Source organism: Elgaria multicarinata, chromosome 13 (genome assembly GCF_023053635.1).
Source record: "Elgaria multicarinata webbii isolate HBS135686 ecotype San Diego chromosome 13, rElgMul1.1.pri, whole genome shotgun sequence".
NCBI lineage: Eukaryota > Metazoa > Chordata > Lepidosauria > Squamata > Anguidae > Elgaria > Elgaria multicarinata.
The window spans coordinates 20,659,603-20,674,848 of NC_086183.1; the positions used below are offsets into that span (position 1 = coordinate 20,659,603).

General features: G+C 42.8%; 1 protein-coding gene across 1 annotated transcript; it reads right to left on the minus strand.

The window, feature by feature from the left end:
* Window positions 1–202: 202 nt before the first annotated feature.
* On the minus strand, window positions 203–14,594 carry RPA2 (replication protein A2). The gene is made up of 9 exons (XM_063140787.1): window positions 14,355–14,594; window positions 11,984–12,072; window positions 11,249–11,350; window positions 10,831–10,944; window positions 9,097–9,171; window positions 5,889–6,002; window positions 5,493–5,609; window positions 1,560–1,654; window positions 203–633 (listed from the first exon to the last, which is right to left on the minus strand). Exons 1-9 carry the CDS (start codon window positions 14,368–14,370, stop codon window positions 549–551), a joined length of 807 nt encoding a protein of 268 aa, XP_062996857.1. The 5' UTR covers window positions 14,371–14,594; the 3' UTR covers window positions 203–548.
* Between the last annotated feature and the right edge of the window lie 652 nt (window positions 14,595–15,246).

The window sequence follows — 15,246 nt, forward strand, 5'->3', positions numbered from 1 at the left end:
ATAAGAGCATAGACCTGTAAAGACTCTGCAATCTTAACCAAGTTGTTAGAACCAGGATTATCTGAGTTATGCATCAGTTAGGATTCTACATTAGGCACTGTAACCTAAAAGTCATGGCACAGTCGTAGCCATGCTGTGTCCTAGGTGTGTAAAACAACTGGACGATACAATATCTCCAGCCAAAGGAAACGAAAATCAATGCAAAAATCAAAATAGTTTTATTGAGGTATTAGACGTTTCTTGAAATAAGGCAATCTTGCACTCAAAGTGCAATGGTGAACAGACATTTTCACTATTAATAAAAAAATAATCCTAAGCATTTTCTATTATGATTTCAACTATAGAGGAAGGAAGGCAACATTGAGATGCCATTTCTAAGACATGGCAACTAACAGGGGCACAGCTAAGCAGATGCACTCCTAATGTTCTGGGCAGAAACCAATTAGTCCATAAGAGTCACCATCAGAAATATTCTTCAGCCTGGTTCCGAAATAATGGTTTCAGTCTAATAAAGCATTAGACTGAGATAATTGTGACTGAAACAGACCTTAGTCGGCATCTGTAGATTTAAAGTGTTCATCATCTATAGTAGAATAGATATGTCCCTCGCTGCTAAGAAACTCAACTGCTTTCCTGGATGGAAGAAGAGAAAAAATTTGATTACCATATAATATATTTCTTCTGTCAACCTGTCTTACACGGTCAAATGCTGTTGTTTTTTCCTAGAATACCTGTGCTCCACCAATACATTCTAATTTCACGAAGCATGGGCTCATCTACACCAAGCAGGATATTCCACTGTGAAAGTGGTATGAAAGCGGTATATAAAAGGCAGCAGCCACACTACTGCTTTATAGTGATACTGAAGTCCACTGACAACTGTTAGGGCCCAGGACACATCTACACCAAGCAGGATATAACACTATGAAAGTGGTATGAAAGCAGTATATAGTATGTGTCATGGGTCCCAACAGTTGTCAGTGCACTTCAATGCTGCTACAAAGTAGTGTGGCTCCTGCCTTTTATATACTGCTTTCATACCACTTTCATAGTGGAATATCTGCTTGGTGTAGCTGAGCCCCAAGACTGCATATTCAGGATCTCTTTAGCAGTGAAGTCAGAACTAAACTGTGGTAAACGAGTTTGATTATGCAGTCTTAGTTAAAAACATAAAATAGCGCCTTACTGGATCAGACTAAGGTCCATCTAATACAGCAATCTTTGGCAAGAATTGCAGCAGCCAGAAGGAATTAAGTAGTCCTCTGGAAATTGCTGTGTGTGCTGGCATACTACAATTTACCTTCCTGCTGCTGTAGACCAGTGTGATGCTGAAAGACAACGTCTACAGCTGGAAAAGTAAACCTTCCTTGAACATTGTGCCACATATCTTGCTTTCAGATTTAAAATAAATCAATATCACCTCCTTTCAATATAGGAGTACCAATATAGCATAACAAAGCCCAAGAGAAGAAGCCATTTCTTTTCTTCCGCTTTGTTAAATGAACTAATCATTGGGGCAGTTCTCCTTTCAAAACCTCAAGTTGCCTATATGTACGTACTTGAGCGTCGGTAGATTAATATTATGCAACTGGGACTTCAGATCTTCAAGACATATTCCTTCAGTTGTCGGGCAGCTTTTAATCAAATTCAGAATCTTGAAAAGCAAAAATTCAGACAGGGTTATTCAAACACACATAGCAGAGAGGATAGATTCTTCACACTAATTTGCCAACTGCTCTGAGAAACAAGCCTAACAAAATCCTCTTTAACATGAATTGTTGTTACAGTTATGGGATACAATGGTACTCCTCCTGTTGTCAGGATGTACGTAATCCAATATAAACTTCTCCTGTTAACCTTCAAAGCTTTTCACAGTCTAGCTCCTGCCTATCTCTCCTCTCTCATCTCACACTATTGCCCCGCTCGTGTTCTCCGCTCCTCTGATGCCATGCTTCTCGCCTGCCCAAGGACCTCCACTTCCCTTACTCGGCTTTGTCCTTTTTCTTCTGCTGCCCTTACGACTGGAACGCTCTTCCAGAACACTTGAGAACTACAAACTCAATCACAGCTTTTAAAACTCAGCTAAAAACTTTTCTTTTCCCTATAGCTTTTAAATATTGAGTTTGTTCTGACTCTATACTGTTAGCTTCACCCTACCCGGTGCCTGTTTGCATTCTCTTTCCCTCCTTATTGTTTACTACAACTTTATTAGATTGTAAGCCTATGCGGCAGGGTCTTGCTATTTACTGTGTAATCTGTACAGCACCATGTACATTGATGGTCCTATATAAATAAATAAATAAATAAATAAATAAATAAATAAATAAATAATAATAATAATAATAATAACTACTGAACTTCTAAACAGGTGTGGCAAAAACTTTTCAACTTTCAGAAGTGGAAGTTTGCACTATGATTAAAAATAATAATAACGCAAACAGATGTGGCAATATTTTTAATCACCAGCTTCCACTGTAAGTTTCACAGGTTGCTAAGAGAGAAACCACATGCAGGCCTAGTCCACACAGTTTTAGAAGCCTTTCAAGGCCTTCCTGTTCAGGAACCTTTTGTGGATTTTTTTTCTAATGTTGTTATTTTTATAGTGAGATAGATGTTTGCTATTTTATTTTATATTATTTCTGTGCTATTGTCACTGTCATGTTGTCATTAAGCTTTATATTGTTATGTTTTAATTTATGTTAGCTGCTATGATTATTTTTAATACAAAGGCAATATGTAAGCGCCTGAAATAAAAAACCATGTATTTTAAAAAATGATTTTGCCAAACACTTTGGGCATTTTGATAAAGCTAGACTATGAATCAATAAATAAAATGCAATTTATTTTGTATTTAATCTTGGGGATAAACACAGTAGGAGTGTGTCTACACTAAGCCACAGTTCACACAAAATAAAGACGGAGCAAGGCCTTTAGCTCATACTGTCTCCACTGTCAGAGTTCAATGGATTCTATGCTAACTTTCCTTTCCTGAAAAAGAATGGTGACCAGTGACCCAGTTGCATGAACTGTTTCACTGACAAAGAAAGAGACACGGTCATCACAACTTATCTCTACACTGCTCAATAGAAGCCATCAATGTTGTCCCCATGATTTCACCTTTCCCTTCTGTAACACAGCTGTGCCATCTAAGGCCTCATAAAGAGCCAGTTATACTTCTTTGTACTGGATGCTAAGGTCAGTCAAGAGCTATCTGTATGGCATTTATTAGCTGCGTTCGGACAATACAATAGTCAAAGGTGGAGTAATAAACAACTCAACAGTTGTTTATCTAGGGGGTACTCCCTGAACATGATAATAATCAACCATGGTGTGGGTTAGGATCAGCACTGAGTTGGCTATTAGAATCCTAGAATAGTAGAGTTGGAAGGGCCCTATAAGGCCATCGAGTCCAACACTGAGTTGACTCACTTATTCCCCTGCCTTCCCCGCCCATCAGTCCTCCCGCTAGTATCCCATCAGCCATTGCTGCCAAAAATCTATCCTGCTGGCTGGACTAGAGTGGCAGCCACCACTTTCACTGCTCTTGCCTTGTGACACTGTGGCTGAGGAAATAACCAATGGTGCCCTCCACACGACATGATAACCAATGATGGTTAAAACAGACAATTCTGCACAGCGTTGGTTATTTCAGCCAAATAATCAAGCGCTGGTTAAAAAACTCCCTTCACACACTATTATTATTACTATTATTATTATTATTATTACTATTATTATTTATATCCCGCCTTTTTCCCAGTACCGGGACTCAAAGCGATAACCCATGGTGGGTTCAATAACCAACCATCAACTATAAACCACTACTGGTTATCATGTTGTCTGAACCCAGTCTTTGGCTCAACCATACGCCTTAGGGCAGGAGTACAGAACCTCAAACTCGAGGCCCAAAGCTGGTTGTCAGGGTTTCCGACACACCCTTCCCCTAGCTCCACCCCCTTTCCCCTGACTGTTTGGTGGTTTCTTGGCTTTTATGGAGGGTTGGGGTTTTTTGCCCCAACCCCTTTGCCTTCACTCTCGGCCTCCACTGAAATGCAGCCCCAAAGAGCTTCTCTGAAATGGAATTTGTCTCTCAGCCTGAAAGAGGTTCAATGCCCCTTCCTGCCTTAGGGTTTTGCTTTTGCCCATCAAAGACGTTTCCAGCTTTCTAAACAGCACGTTGCTATGCCTACAACTTCGTTTTAGAATTGTATGTCAGTGCCATTAGGACTGGGCTGCGTGACAAATCCCATGATTACAATAGATTGTACCTAAGAGAGAAACTGGTAAGAGGCAGGTAGAATGGTGCCTTGCTACAGGTGAGGAGAGCAATCGGTTCAAAGCCAGGATCTTACATTCGCCGTATAAAAGGCATTAAGGGTGACCCATCTCTTCATTGGCTTCCAATTCACTTCAGAATCCAATATAAACTTCTCCTATTAACCTTCAAAGCTTTTCACGGTCTAGCTCCTTCCTATCTCTCCTCTCTCATCTCACACTATTGCCCCGCTCGTGCTCTTCGCTCCTCTGATGCCATGTTTCTCGCCTGCCCAAGGGCCTCTACTTCCCTTGCTCGGCTCCGTCCATTTTCTTCTGCTGCCCCTTACGCCTGGAACGCTCTTCCAGAACATTTGAGAACTACAAGTTCAATCGCAGCTTTTAAAGCTCAGCTAAAAACTTTTCTTTTTCCTAAAGCTTTTAAAACTTGATGTTGTGCAGACTTTATACTGTTAGTTTTACCCTACCCTGTGCCTGCTTACCCTACCCTGTGCCTGTTTGCATTCTCTTCCCCTCCTTATTGTTTTATTATGATTTTATTAGATTGTAAGCCTATGCAGCAGAGTCTTGCTATTTACTGTTTTACTCTGTACAGCACCATGTACATTGATGGTGCTATATAAATAAATAAATAATAATAATAATAATCTCCCAAGCCTTCAGACAGAGCGTTCACAGGGGTAGCATTATTATTATTATTATTTATTTATATAGCACCATCAATGTACATGGTGCTGTACAGAGTAAAACAGTAAATAGCAAGACCCTGCCGCATAGGCTTACAATCTAATAAAATCATAGTAAAACAATAAGGAGGGGAAGAGAATGCAAACAGGTACAGGGTAGGGTAAGCAGGCACAGGGTAGGGAAAAACTAACAGTAGAAAGTAACAGCAGAAGTCTGCACAACATCAAGTTTTAAAAGCTTTAGGAAAAGCTTTAGGAAAAAGAAAAGTTTTTAGTTGAGCTTTAAAAGCTGCGGTTGAACTTGTAGTTCTCAAATGTTCTGGAAGAGCGTTCCAGGCGTAAGGGGCAGCAGACGAAAATGGACGAAGCCGAGCAAGGGAAGTAGAGGCCCTTGGGCAGGCGAGAAACATGGCATCAGAGGAGTGAAGAGCACGAGCGGGGCAATAGTGTGAGATGAGAGAGGAGAGATAGGAATAGCATAGCATGGGAAACCTGACATCTTGCCTAGAACTGTCCTGACATCTGCACACATACCTGAGTCTGGAGCGCTGTAAGCCCACTCACTGGCAGGGCACCACTTCCTCCACCACCTGACATGCTGCTGCTCATCCCCAACAAACCAAATGACTGTGGTGTCTTCATGGATGTGGCCTAAAATACAGGAAGAGAAACAATCACCAACTATGAGCGCTGTATAATCTTGCACATGTGAGATTTAAAAAAAGGGAATGGGGAGGAGAGATGACAAGCAACTACAAGGTTCTAGGAGAGATAATTTGAGCTTGATTGTGCCACTGAATTAGATCCAAACCGGCTGGACCAGTGCAAACCTACTTGTTAAAGCTTTCCACACCATTCATTTTCTCCGCTAATCAAAAGTGTGTCAATTGCCCTCCAGGAAAGGTTAGTGTCCCTTATTGCTGCACATACCATGTTGCTCTTTCTGAGGATTATGTGTGCATTGATGACTTCAAGCAGGTGTGTGGTGAACTCATTCATATCCTCCAGTGGCATGATCTTGAATGCAACCAGGCTCTTTTTGTTCTGCCGGAAAGGAAACAGGATATTCTTGAGCAATTATTGCCCAGAGGCATACTTTTCAAAATGAGTTCCAAACACTAATTATATGGGGGGAAAGGAATGTTTTAATGTAAACGTGTGCTCCCTGCTAATTTCATTGGCGTCTTAAAAACAATGGCTGAGAACCCTTTCCACTCCTTTAACAGCCTCCTTTGTATTATGTATTTATTTATTGAATTTGTATACCACCCCATAGCCGAAGCTCTCTGGGCGGTTCACATAAGATAAAACATCTAAAAATGATTTATTTATTTATTTACTACATTTTTATACTGCCCAATAGCCGAAGCTCTCTGGGCGGTTCACAAAAATTAAAACCATAATAAAACAACCAACAGGTTAAAAACACAAATACAAAATACAGTATAAAAAGTGCAACCATGATAAAACCACACAGTAAAAATTGATATAAAATTAAAATACAGGGTTAGAACAGAATTTAAATTTAAGTTAAAATTAAGTGTTAAAATACTGAGAGAATACAAAGGTCTTCAGCTGGCAACGAAAGGAGTATAGTGTAGGCACCAGGTAGACCTCTCTGGGGAGCTCATTCCACAGCTGGGGTGCCATGGCGGAGAAAGCCCTCCTCCTAGTAGCCACCTGCCTCACTTCCTTTGGCAGGGGCTCACAGAGAAGGGCTCCTGTAGATGATCTTAAGGTCCGGGCAGATACAAAAATTAAAAACCACAAAAACATGCAAAATGCACATACATTTAAAACCACTATAACAACTTTAGAAACGATGAGCCAAAAACAAAAACAGACTCAGGCTCATTACATATTGCTAAATGCCTGGGAGAAAAGTCTTGACCTGGCATCAAAAAGATGACAATGTCAGAGCCAGGCAGGCCTCGTCAGGGAGATTGTTCCACAGTTGGGGGGCCACCACAGAGAAGGCCCTCTCTCTTGTTGCCACCCTCTGAGCTTCCCTCAGGGTAGGCACCCGGAGGACGACCTTAGATGTTGAACGTAGTGATTGGGTAGGTTCACGTCGGGAAAGGCGTTCCGTCAGGTATTGTGGTCCCAAGCCATGTAAGGCTTTATAGGTTAAAACCAGGAGCTTGAATTGGGCTCGGAAACATGAAGAGCTTGACTTTTTAGCATTTGCTCAGATGTACTGCAGTCTCACACTCTAAGGAATTCCCAAGATCCTTCTGTATCCAAGAATACCTTATTATATGAACCAACAATGAGCTGCAGCGTGTGCGGGTTCTCGCAACACCGCGCAATCCCCTAACGCCCCCACCAGGGTCTGCGTATTCAAAATGGCGGCTGCACATGCCCAGCATGAGCCAGTTGTGTTTGCGTGAACCAGCCCTCTGCCACATTCTGAAAGAATTTGATGCACCTGCCCTTTACAAAAGCTGTGTTCCATCTTTCTAATCAGAGGTAGTATAGTTTTCCATTTGTCAATTCCACTACTTTTGATCATGTTGACTAGCTTGTTAGTGCCAATGTTTGGTTTTTTGACCAGTAATCTCTTAGGAACACATCTTGGAAATTTGCTATTGTCACTACTACATTATCTTCCAGTTCTCAGGATTCAGAACCCGATTACTAAATTTAGTCATCATTACTAAACACAGTAATTTGCAGTTTCAGGGCGCAATCCTATGCATGTTTAGACAGAAAAAGTCCTACAACGCCCAGCATTCCCCAGCCAGAATGCTCTAAATTGAAGAACTTTTTTCTGTCTAAATATGCATAAGATTATGCTCTCAATTTACTAAAATAATTTCCTACACTCTAAGAAAGGTAAGATTGTACTTTAGTGTCACATCTTGGTTTGGTTTTGTTTTTAGGAGTTTGGGGAGAATTTTACCTTGTCCTTAAGATGTTACTCAGAATGCCCTTAAAATTGCTTCCACTGATACCCATTTGAACCTCTCCCTCTTCTAGATTTACCATCTTAACATGTTCTGGAAGGGCTGTCTTTTTATAACTGTTTTTAACAAGAGGTGCATTTAACTTTTCTACATTTTATGTTTGAAGTACTCCTGTTATACTTCTGGGGATAAAGAGCACACAACAATTTCTTGGCAGGCAATATTTAACTATGATCAAAATGCCCAGAACAAAAACACATTGGCCCTGTTCAGACAACACGCTAAACCATGCTGCTTAACCACAAAATGGTTAATGGAATGCCGTTAACCATTTTGTGGTTAAGCAGCATGGGTTAGCACATGGGTTCTCAATAAGGGGGGAATTCTCTCCCCCCCCCGGGGGGGGGGGATTTTAGGGTTCCAGGGAGGGAATTGGGACCACTATTCAGCAAAGTATGATGTCCTGTAGATTATGTCTTCCTACACATGTTATTAAAAACGTCCCAGAAAAGTGTCATGTCGTCTGCAAAAGCCAGGCCTTTGCTCTCTTTTCCCTCCCTCCCTCCCAATCCTAGAAGTTTCAAGCTTCTCATTTAAAGGGGCAACGCAAAGCATGGGAAGCTGAGAATGTAAAAGGGGCCATGCTTTGCGTTGCCCCTTTAAATGGGACTAATATAGAAAAAAATAAAAGGTTTTCAATATTATATGCATATTATTTGGAATGCACCTTTTGAGTTAGACTATCTTGGGAAGGGGGGAATTATATTCTGAACAATGGTGAAAGGGGGGAATGGAGAAAAAACGGTTGAGAACCACTGGTTTAGCGTGTTGTCTGAAGGGGGCCATTACTGGAGTAATATTCATGGATGGAGTTCACTTCCTAAAGTATTTATCAGAGTGGTGAATAAAATAGAAAAGATTATGCCTTGGAAGCATGTTTTCCACCTCACTAAAGCCAGACAATAACTATTGATAAACCGAATACAATCAGATTCTATATAGAGATTGAACACACTTTCAAATTAAGCAACAAGGACTTACTTCACAAGAGCACAAATCCACGTACTATCCTTCCTACTGGCACATCTGATAGAGCCATACAGAAAATGAGCAGGATTCTAGATTGCAAAAGTTAGCCTTTTTTTGGTGGGAGAGGGCAAAATGAGTGATGGATGAACTTCAGCAAAGGTGTGGATCTCCTCCGTTCAGACTCCCCATTCCATTACTCTTACCTGGAAAGATCGCAGGTGACCAGCCACTTTCACGTACGTCCCAGGTGGCACCACAACATTCTCACTGCCTTCCTCCTTTAAAAAAAAATGGGGTGGGTGGGTTTTTATTAGTAAATCTAAACTACTTGGTAATCAAACCTGTTTGGAAGTGTTTTAACTTCCATTATATGTAGTTTTTAAAACAATGTAGGTGAAAACAGTTAAATGATTTTGTATTTCTCCAGTTATGCTATCATTGGAGAGCTCACATTACTTTGCATAGCCCAATCCTAGCATCCATAGCTGCCCATTTCAGGTTTTCTGCTGTAAGGAAAAGTTTGTGCTTTGCTTAACCTCAAACTTACAGAACAGTCATAGGCAGGGCCTGCATATACTTTAGGCCAGGAGTAGGGAAGCTACGGCCCTCCCGATAATGTTGAACTACAACTCCTATTATCCCTGACCATTGGCCATACCGGTGGGAACCGACGCCCAACAACTGGTGCAGTCCAACAACATCTGGAGGGCCAGAGGTTCCCTACCCTTGTTCAACTGCCCAGAGAGCTTCGGCTATGGGGCAGTGTATAAATGTAATAAATGATAATAATAGGCTAAAATAAAATAAAAATTTGGCACAAATAGAAATTAATAGTAATTCAAATCAAGTAAATTTGCATAATTTACTTATTTTAAATAATTCATTCTCATGCCATTAGCTGTGTGTGTGTGTGGTGGGGGATACAATGCAAGGCAGCAGTGCCTTGGACTACTGAAAATGCCGTTCTGTTTTGAGATCTCAAGAGATGAGGGTGGGCAATCTTTTGGGCCCTGGGGGCTGCATTCAGTTGCTGCTGAGGAGGCGGGGGGGGGGGAAAGAATTTCTGTAAACCGCCCAGAGAGCCCTGGCTATGGGAGCGGTATATAAGTGCAATAAATAAATAAAATAAATAAGCATGCATACACCCGCAGAGCCACTAGTGGGATGTGCAGTTTCTCTGCTACCACAAGTGGGGTAGGGAACCTTTTCCTACTCAGAAGAAAGCAGGATTGAATCGCTCAGCAGCTTTCTCCCAAGGCCTCGCCCTCTCTTGCCAGCAGGGAAAAGTTCCCATCTCTGATTAGCAGTTGATCGCTGATCAATGCGCTGCCCTGCTAAGAAAAAGAACCTTATTCAGCAGGACAACGCTCTTATCTTGACATCAGCTACTAATCGGAGATAGGAGCTCTTCCCTGCCAAGGAGAGGAGGCAAAGCTTTGAAAGCCACATGGTAGTGGCTGAGGGCTGTAGCAGTCATAAGGTATTCCACACCAACCCAACAAGGTAGATCAATGTTAGGCCTACTTTAAAATGGGAAACCAAGGGTAAGAGAAAGCAGTTTGGAAGATACCATTAATTCCCACAATCTGTTATATTATTACATTTAAATCCCACCTTAGCACTAATGCGCTCAACAGAGTATATATGGTTGTTGTCCCACCTCGCCATTTTGACCGCACAGCAATGTAGGTTAGGCTGAGACAGTGATTCGTCTAAGGCAGCCTTCCTCAACCTGGGGCGCTCCAGATGTGTTGGACTGCATCTCCCAGAATGCCCCAGTTGTAGTCCAACACATCTGGAGCGCCCCAGGTTGAGGAAGGCTGGTCTAAGGTCACCCATGAGATTTATGGCTGAGTGGGTATCCCCACTCCTACCCCCACACTAACCACTACATCACACTGACTCTTTGGTTATATCAAAGTTCAGCTAATATTTACATCTGTGTCGACCCACTGCCTCACATCCATTGGGGCTGCGGTCATGTCATCCACTTTGTAGAGAATGTTTGTTGGTGCTTTTTCTGCTTGCCTGATTATGCCCACGATAATGACCTGCACGGAGAAATGGGTACAACACATTTTTACTGATACAGCCTCTAATTTCACACCGAATCACAAGACTAGAAACAACCTAAGGTCATTTAACTCAATATCCTATCTGTCTACATGCTAATTACAACCCACAAATCCACCTCAAATGGATACTAGTTTGCCTCAACCAGTGGAGAACGTTTCACATTAGAAATTGAATCCCTGGTTTAAGTGCTAATTTGGTAGAGCAATCCAGACGGCTCTAGCACTCCATGCAGAGATCTCAGACCAAACCAATACAGAGCAGGATGGCCTGCCAATTTACCTGTGAAAGTTCAACTTCTCGAACTCTGAAGGCATCATCCATTTGTTCTGCAGAAAGTAACTGGGACACCGTACAAGGAACAATATTTTGTGATCTTGACCTCTGCAAAGAGGAAATTTTAAAATTCTAAATCTTCAAGAACTTGCTCATTCAAAGGAGAAAATATCATTGGCTAGTTCAAAGAAAAACCTTTGCTTCACTTTGAAAAACATAAACAGAACAGTAAGAAGCCTTAGAGGAGAAAATGTTTTGCCCCTAGGCGGTAGAAGAACAATAGAAATATTCTAATTCATTATCTTTGTTAAACTGTTATGTACACATTAATTACTGCAAACAATTAAAATTATCCATTCAACAGAAATGTAACTAAGCCTGAAAAGAATGTCTGAAACATGAATCACAGACTACCTCCATTCAAAAGAATGCCTCACCTCAATGAGGCTGCCCATATATGGGCTAAAATAAATAAAAAATACACATTTCAAAGTCCTAAAACCTTGGATTTTTTCTGGTCCTAGATATAACAATCATTACGCAGACTATTACAATTTACCTAGAAAGCAAACATGCTAATCAATCATGGTGGATGAAATAGAAAGAACGTTCAAGCATGCCCGATATATTTTTTTCTAGACCATTAGTATCTAAGCTCTTTCAGAAGGTAAGTTTCCCCGATATCAAGATCTCCCCAAGAAGTACAGGAGAATCCTAGTTTGTTTCAGGCAAGCTACATACCGATTTCTTTTCACCTTGAGTTGCAGAAGGCGATGCAAATCCTCCAGGTGAATACCCAGTGCCACCATAGCTACTAGAATCATAGCCACCTAGAAATAAAGTTGAAATAGAAATGACAAGCAAGTAAACAAAGCTATTTTCACATTTCTCAATCTTTGGCCTTTTAAAATGAGGACCAAAAGTCTTCCAACACCAAGACAAGGGTCCGCTAGCAGTCCTTGGATCCTCTTGTACATGTATGATGCCAGATTTTCCAAGGCCCTCAGCAAGATGCCAGCACCAACCTGGCAGCTACACAAACCCCAAACCAACCAGACAATGGTTGGGGTCTCTGGTAGTGGTCTTATAAAAACCTTTAGGGCTCAGCACTGAAAAGAACTGGGGTGGTGAGCAGCTACAGTAGCATCTTCATTCCCCGATTGGGGAGCAGCAGCTGCCTGACCAGACCCTTCCCTTTTTAGTTCAAAGCCCTACAATTAAATACACAAGCCAGCCTCAGTGGGTCCTATTGGGGTGCCAATGCTGGGTACAGCAGCCAGGCCTGCCCCTAACACTGCTGCTGTTCTTCCCCTGCCACCTTGCTACTGCCACCTGTCCACCTCCTTGCCCCTCAACTACACTCTCTGTGAGAAAGGGAGCAAGTTGTTGCAGAAGGGAGAAGGTGCAGCAGCATCCCTGGCCTTGTCCTCACCTTCTGGGTGGCTTGGGCCACCCAGCGAACATAAGAAGAGCCCTGCTGGATCAGACCAAGGGTCCATCTAGTCCAGCATTCTGTTCAGACAGTGGCCAACCAGCTGTCGGCCAGGGCCCAAGAAAGCAGGACACAGTGCAACAGCACCCTCCTACCCATGTTCCCCAGCTCCCCAGAGAGCTGTGAACTGCCCAGAGAGCTTCAGCTATTGGGCGGTATAAAAATGTAATAAATAAAATAAATAAATAAATAAATAAACTTGTGCACACAGGCTTACTGCCTCCGATATTGGTCTTTCCCCTCCCTGTTTGTTTGTTACTGTGATTTTAGAATATAAGCCATATGGCAGGGTATTTTGTATTCTGTTTTATTTTGTTCTGTACAGCACCATGAAAACTTGATGGCGCTATATAAATAATAATAATAATAATAATAATAATAATAATAATAATAATAATAAAAAATATTGAGGCAGTAGCTAAATCCTGTTGTTTCTTCCTGTATAATATTGCCAGGATTCGACCATCTCTGTCTGTCTCTTCTGCCAAGACGCTTGTTCATGCACTGGTTATTTCTCGGCTGGACTACTGCAACCTTCTTCTCTCTGGCCTTCCTTCTTCTCACATCAGTCCATTGGTTTCTGTCCACCACTCTGCCGCTAAGATCATCTTCCTGGCTCGCCGCTCTGACCATGTTACTCCACTTCTGAAATCTCTTCATTGGCTTCCAATTTACTTCAGAATCCAATATAAACTTCTCCTGTCGACCTTCAAAGCTTTTCATGGTCTAGGTCCTTCCTATCTCTCCTCTCTCATCTCACGCTATTGCCCGGCTCGTGCTCTTCGCTCCTCTGATGCCATGTTTCTCACCTGCCCAAGGGTCTCTACTTCCCTTGCTCGGCTTCGTCCATTTTCCTCTGCTGCCCCTTACGCCTGGAACGCTCTTCCAGAACATCTGAGATCCACAAGTTCAATCGCAGCTTTTAAAGCTCAGCTAAAAACTTTTCTTTTTCCTAAAGCCTTTAAAACTTGATGTTGCTTGGACTTTATACTGTTAGTTCTACCCTACCCTGTGCCTGTTTACCCTACCCAGTGCTTGTTTGCATTCTCTTCCCCTCCTTATTGCTTTACTATGATTTTATTAGATTGTAAGCCTATGCGGCAGGGTCTTGCGATTTACTGTTTTACTCTGTACAGCACCATGTACATTGATGGTGCTATATAAATAAATAATAATAATAATAATAACCAACTGCTGATGGGAAACACACAAGCAGGACACGGGTACAACAGCACCCTCCTGCCCATGTTCCCCAACAACTGGTGCACACAGGCTTACTGCCTCAAACACTGGAGGTAGCACAGAGCCATCAGGACTAGTAGCCATTGATAGCCTTCTTCTCTAGGAGAGAGGGAGGGCAAGTAAATGAGCAACAGCATGGAGGGAGAAATGGGCCCATTCGGGGGGGGGGTTTCTCCCTGAGAACATTCCCCCCCCCGCCCCCCACATCTCCCCAAATCCTAGAGCTGCTCCTGACGAATATATTTCGGCTTGCCGGTTTGTTTCTGAAGTAAGAGTTGGTAACTGTCCATAAACAAACCGCCTAGCCAAAATAGCCTCTTCGTGGCCAGCTTCCCTTCCCTCTGCCGGAAGGCCGCCACACAAAGCGCTCGCTCTCACCGTGAGCGGACCACATGTTTAGGAACGGGAGCGGCGATCCACGAAAAGGGTCCGGCAGCGACTCGAGTCTCGACTCCGCGCGCGCGCGCTCATTCACACGACCCCGCGCTCGTTTCTCTCTTCAGGCCCGCTTGCTCTGCCGGGTCGTCGGTGCGCGCGCGAGAAGAACGGGCTCTCTCCGGATAGGCCAGCCGCGCGCCGCCATCATCACCTCCCCCTCCTCTCCCTCCGCCTTGCCTGCTTCTTGCCTGCCCGCCTGCCCTTCCTTCCAGAGCGCCAAGGGACCACTCGGGCGAAGGCGTTATTTCAGGTCGCCAAACCCCGTGCGCAAGAGCTTGCAGGACCGATGCCCATTGACCGGGGAGTAAGCCCCACTGAACAGAATGGGCCTTACTTCTGAGTAATCATGCCTAGGATTATGCTGTAATTGCGTATTCTTTATGCATGTTTGAACGCGGGGGAGGGGGGAGTCCTATAACTCCCAACATTTTTTATGCTGGCTGGGGAATCCTGGGAGTTGTAGGACTCCTCCTCCCTGTCTAAACGCAGGTAGGATTGTGCCCTATGCTTAAGTGGCAGCCTCATTCATAAAAAGAGAGAGGCTGGAGTTACGCAACCGCTGCAGTGCGTAAACTATGGAATTCCTTCCCACAAGGTGGTAATAGTAGTAGGCTTTAAAAAGGGATCAAGCCAACTCATGTAGGATAATAAGCCTATCAGTAGTTAACTAGTTATGATGGCTACTTATTATTTATTTCAACTTCAGTTCTATACACACCAGGGAGCCAGCTTCATTGAATTCAATGAATGGGGCTAGAACCTGAAAATACATGCATAGGAGAGAGAGAGAGAGAGTTATTGTGTGTGCGCGTGTTAACCCGTCTTTCAGGGG

Bases quoted from the DNA above. Each gene is read 5' to 3' on its own strand.
- RPA2 (XM_063140787.1), bottom strand. The intron at 9,172-10,830 runs GTAAATATTAGC...TTTTTTTTAAAG, and splicing joins GGCAGTGGGTCGACACAGAT to GAGGAAGGCAGTGAGAATGT. The intron at 6,003-9,096 runs GTAAGAGTAATG...CCTTTCCGGCAG, and splicing joins GTCACCTGCGATCTTTCCAG to AACAAAAAGAGCCTGGTTGC.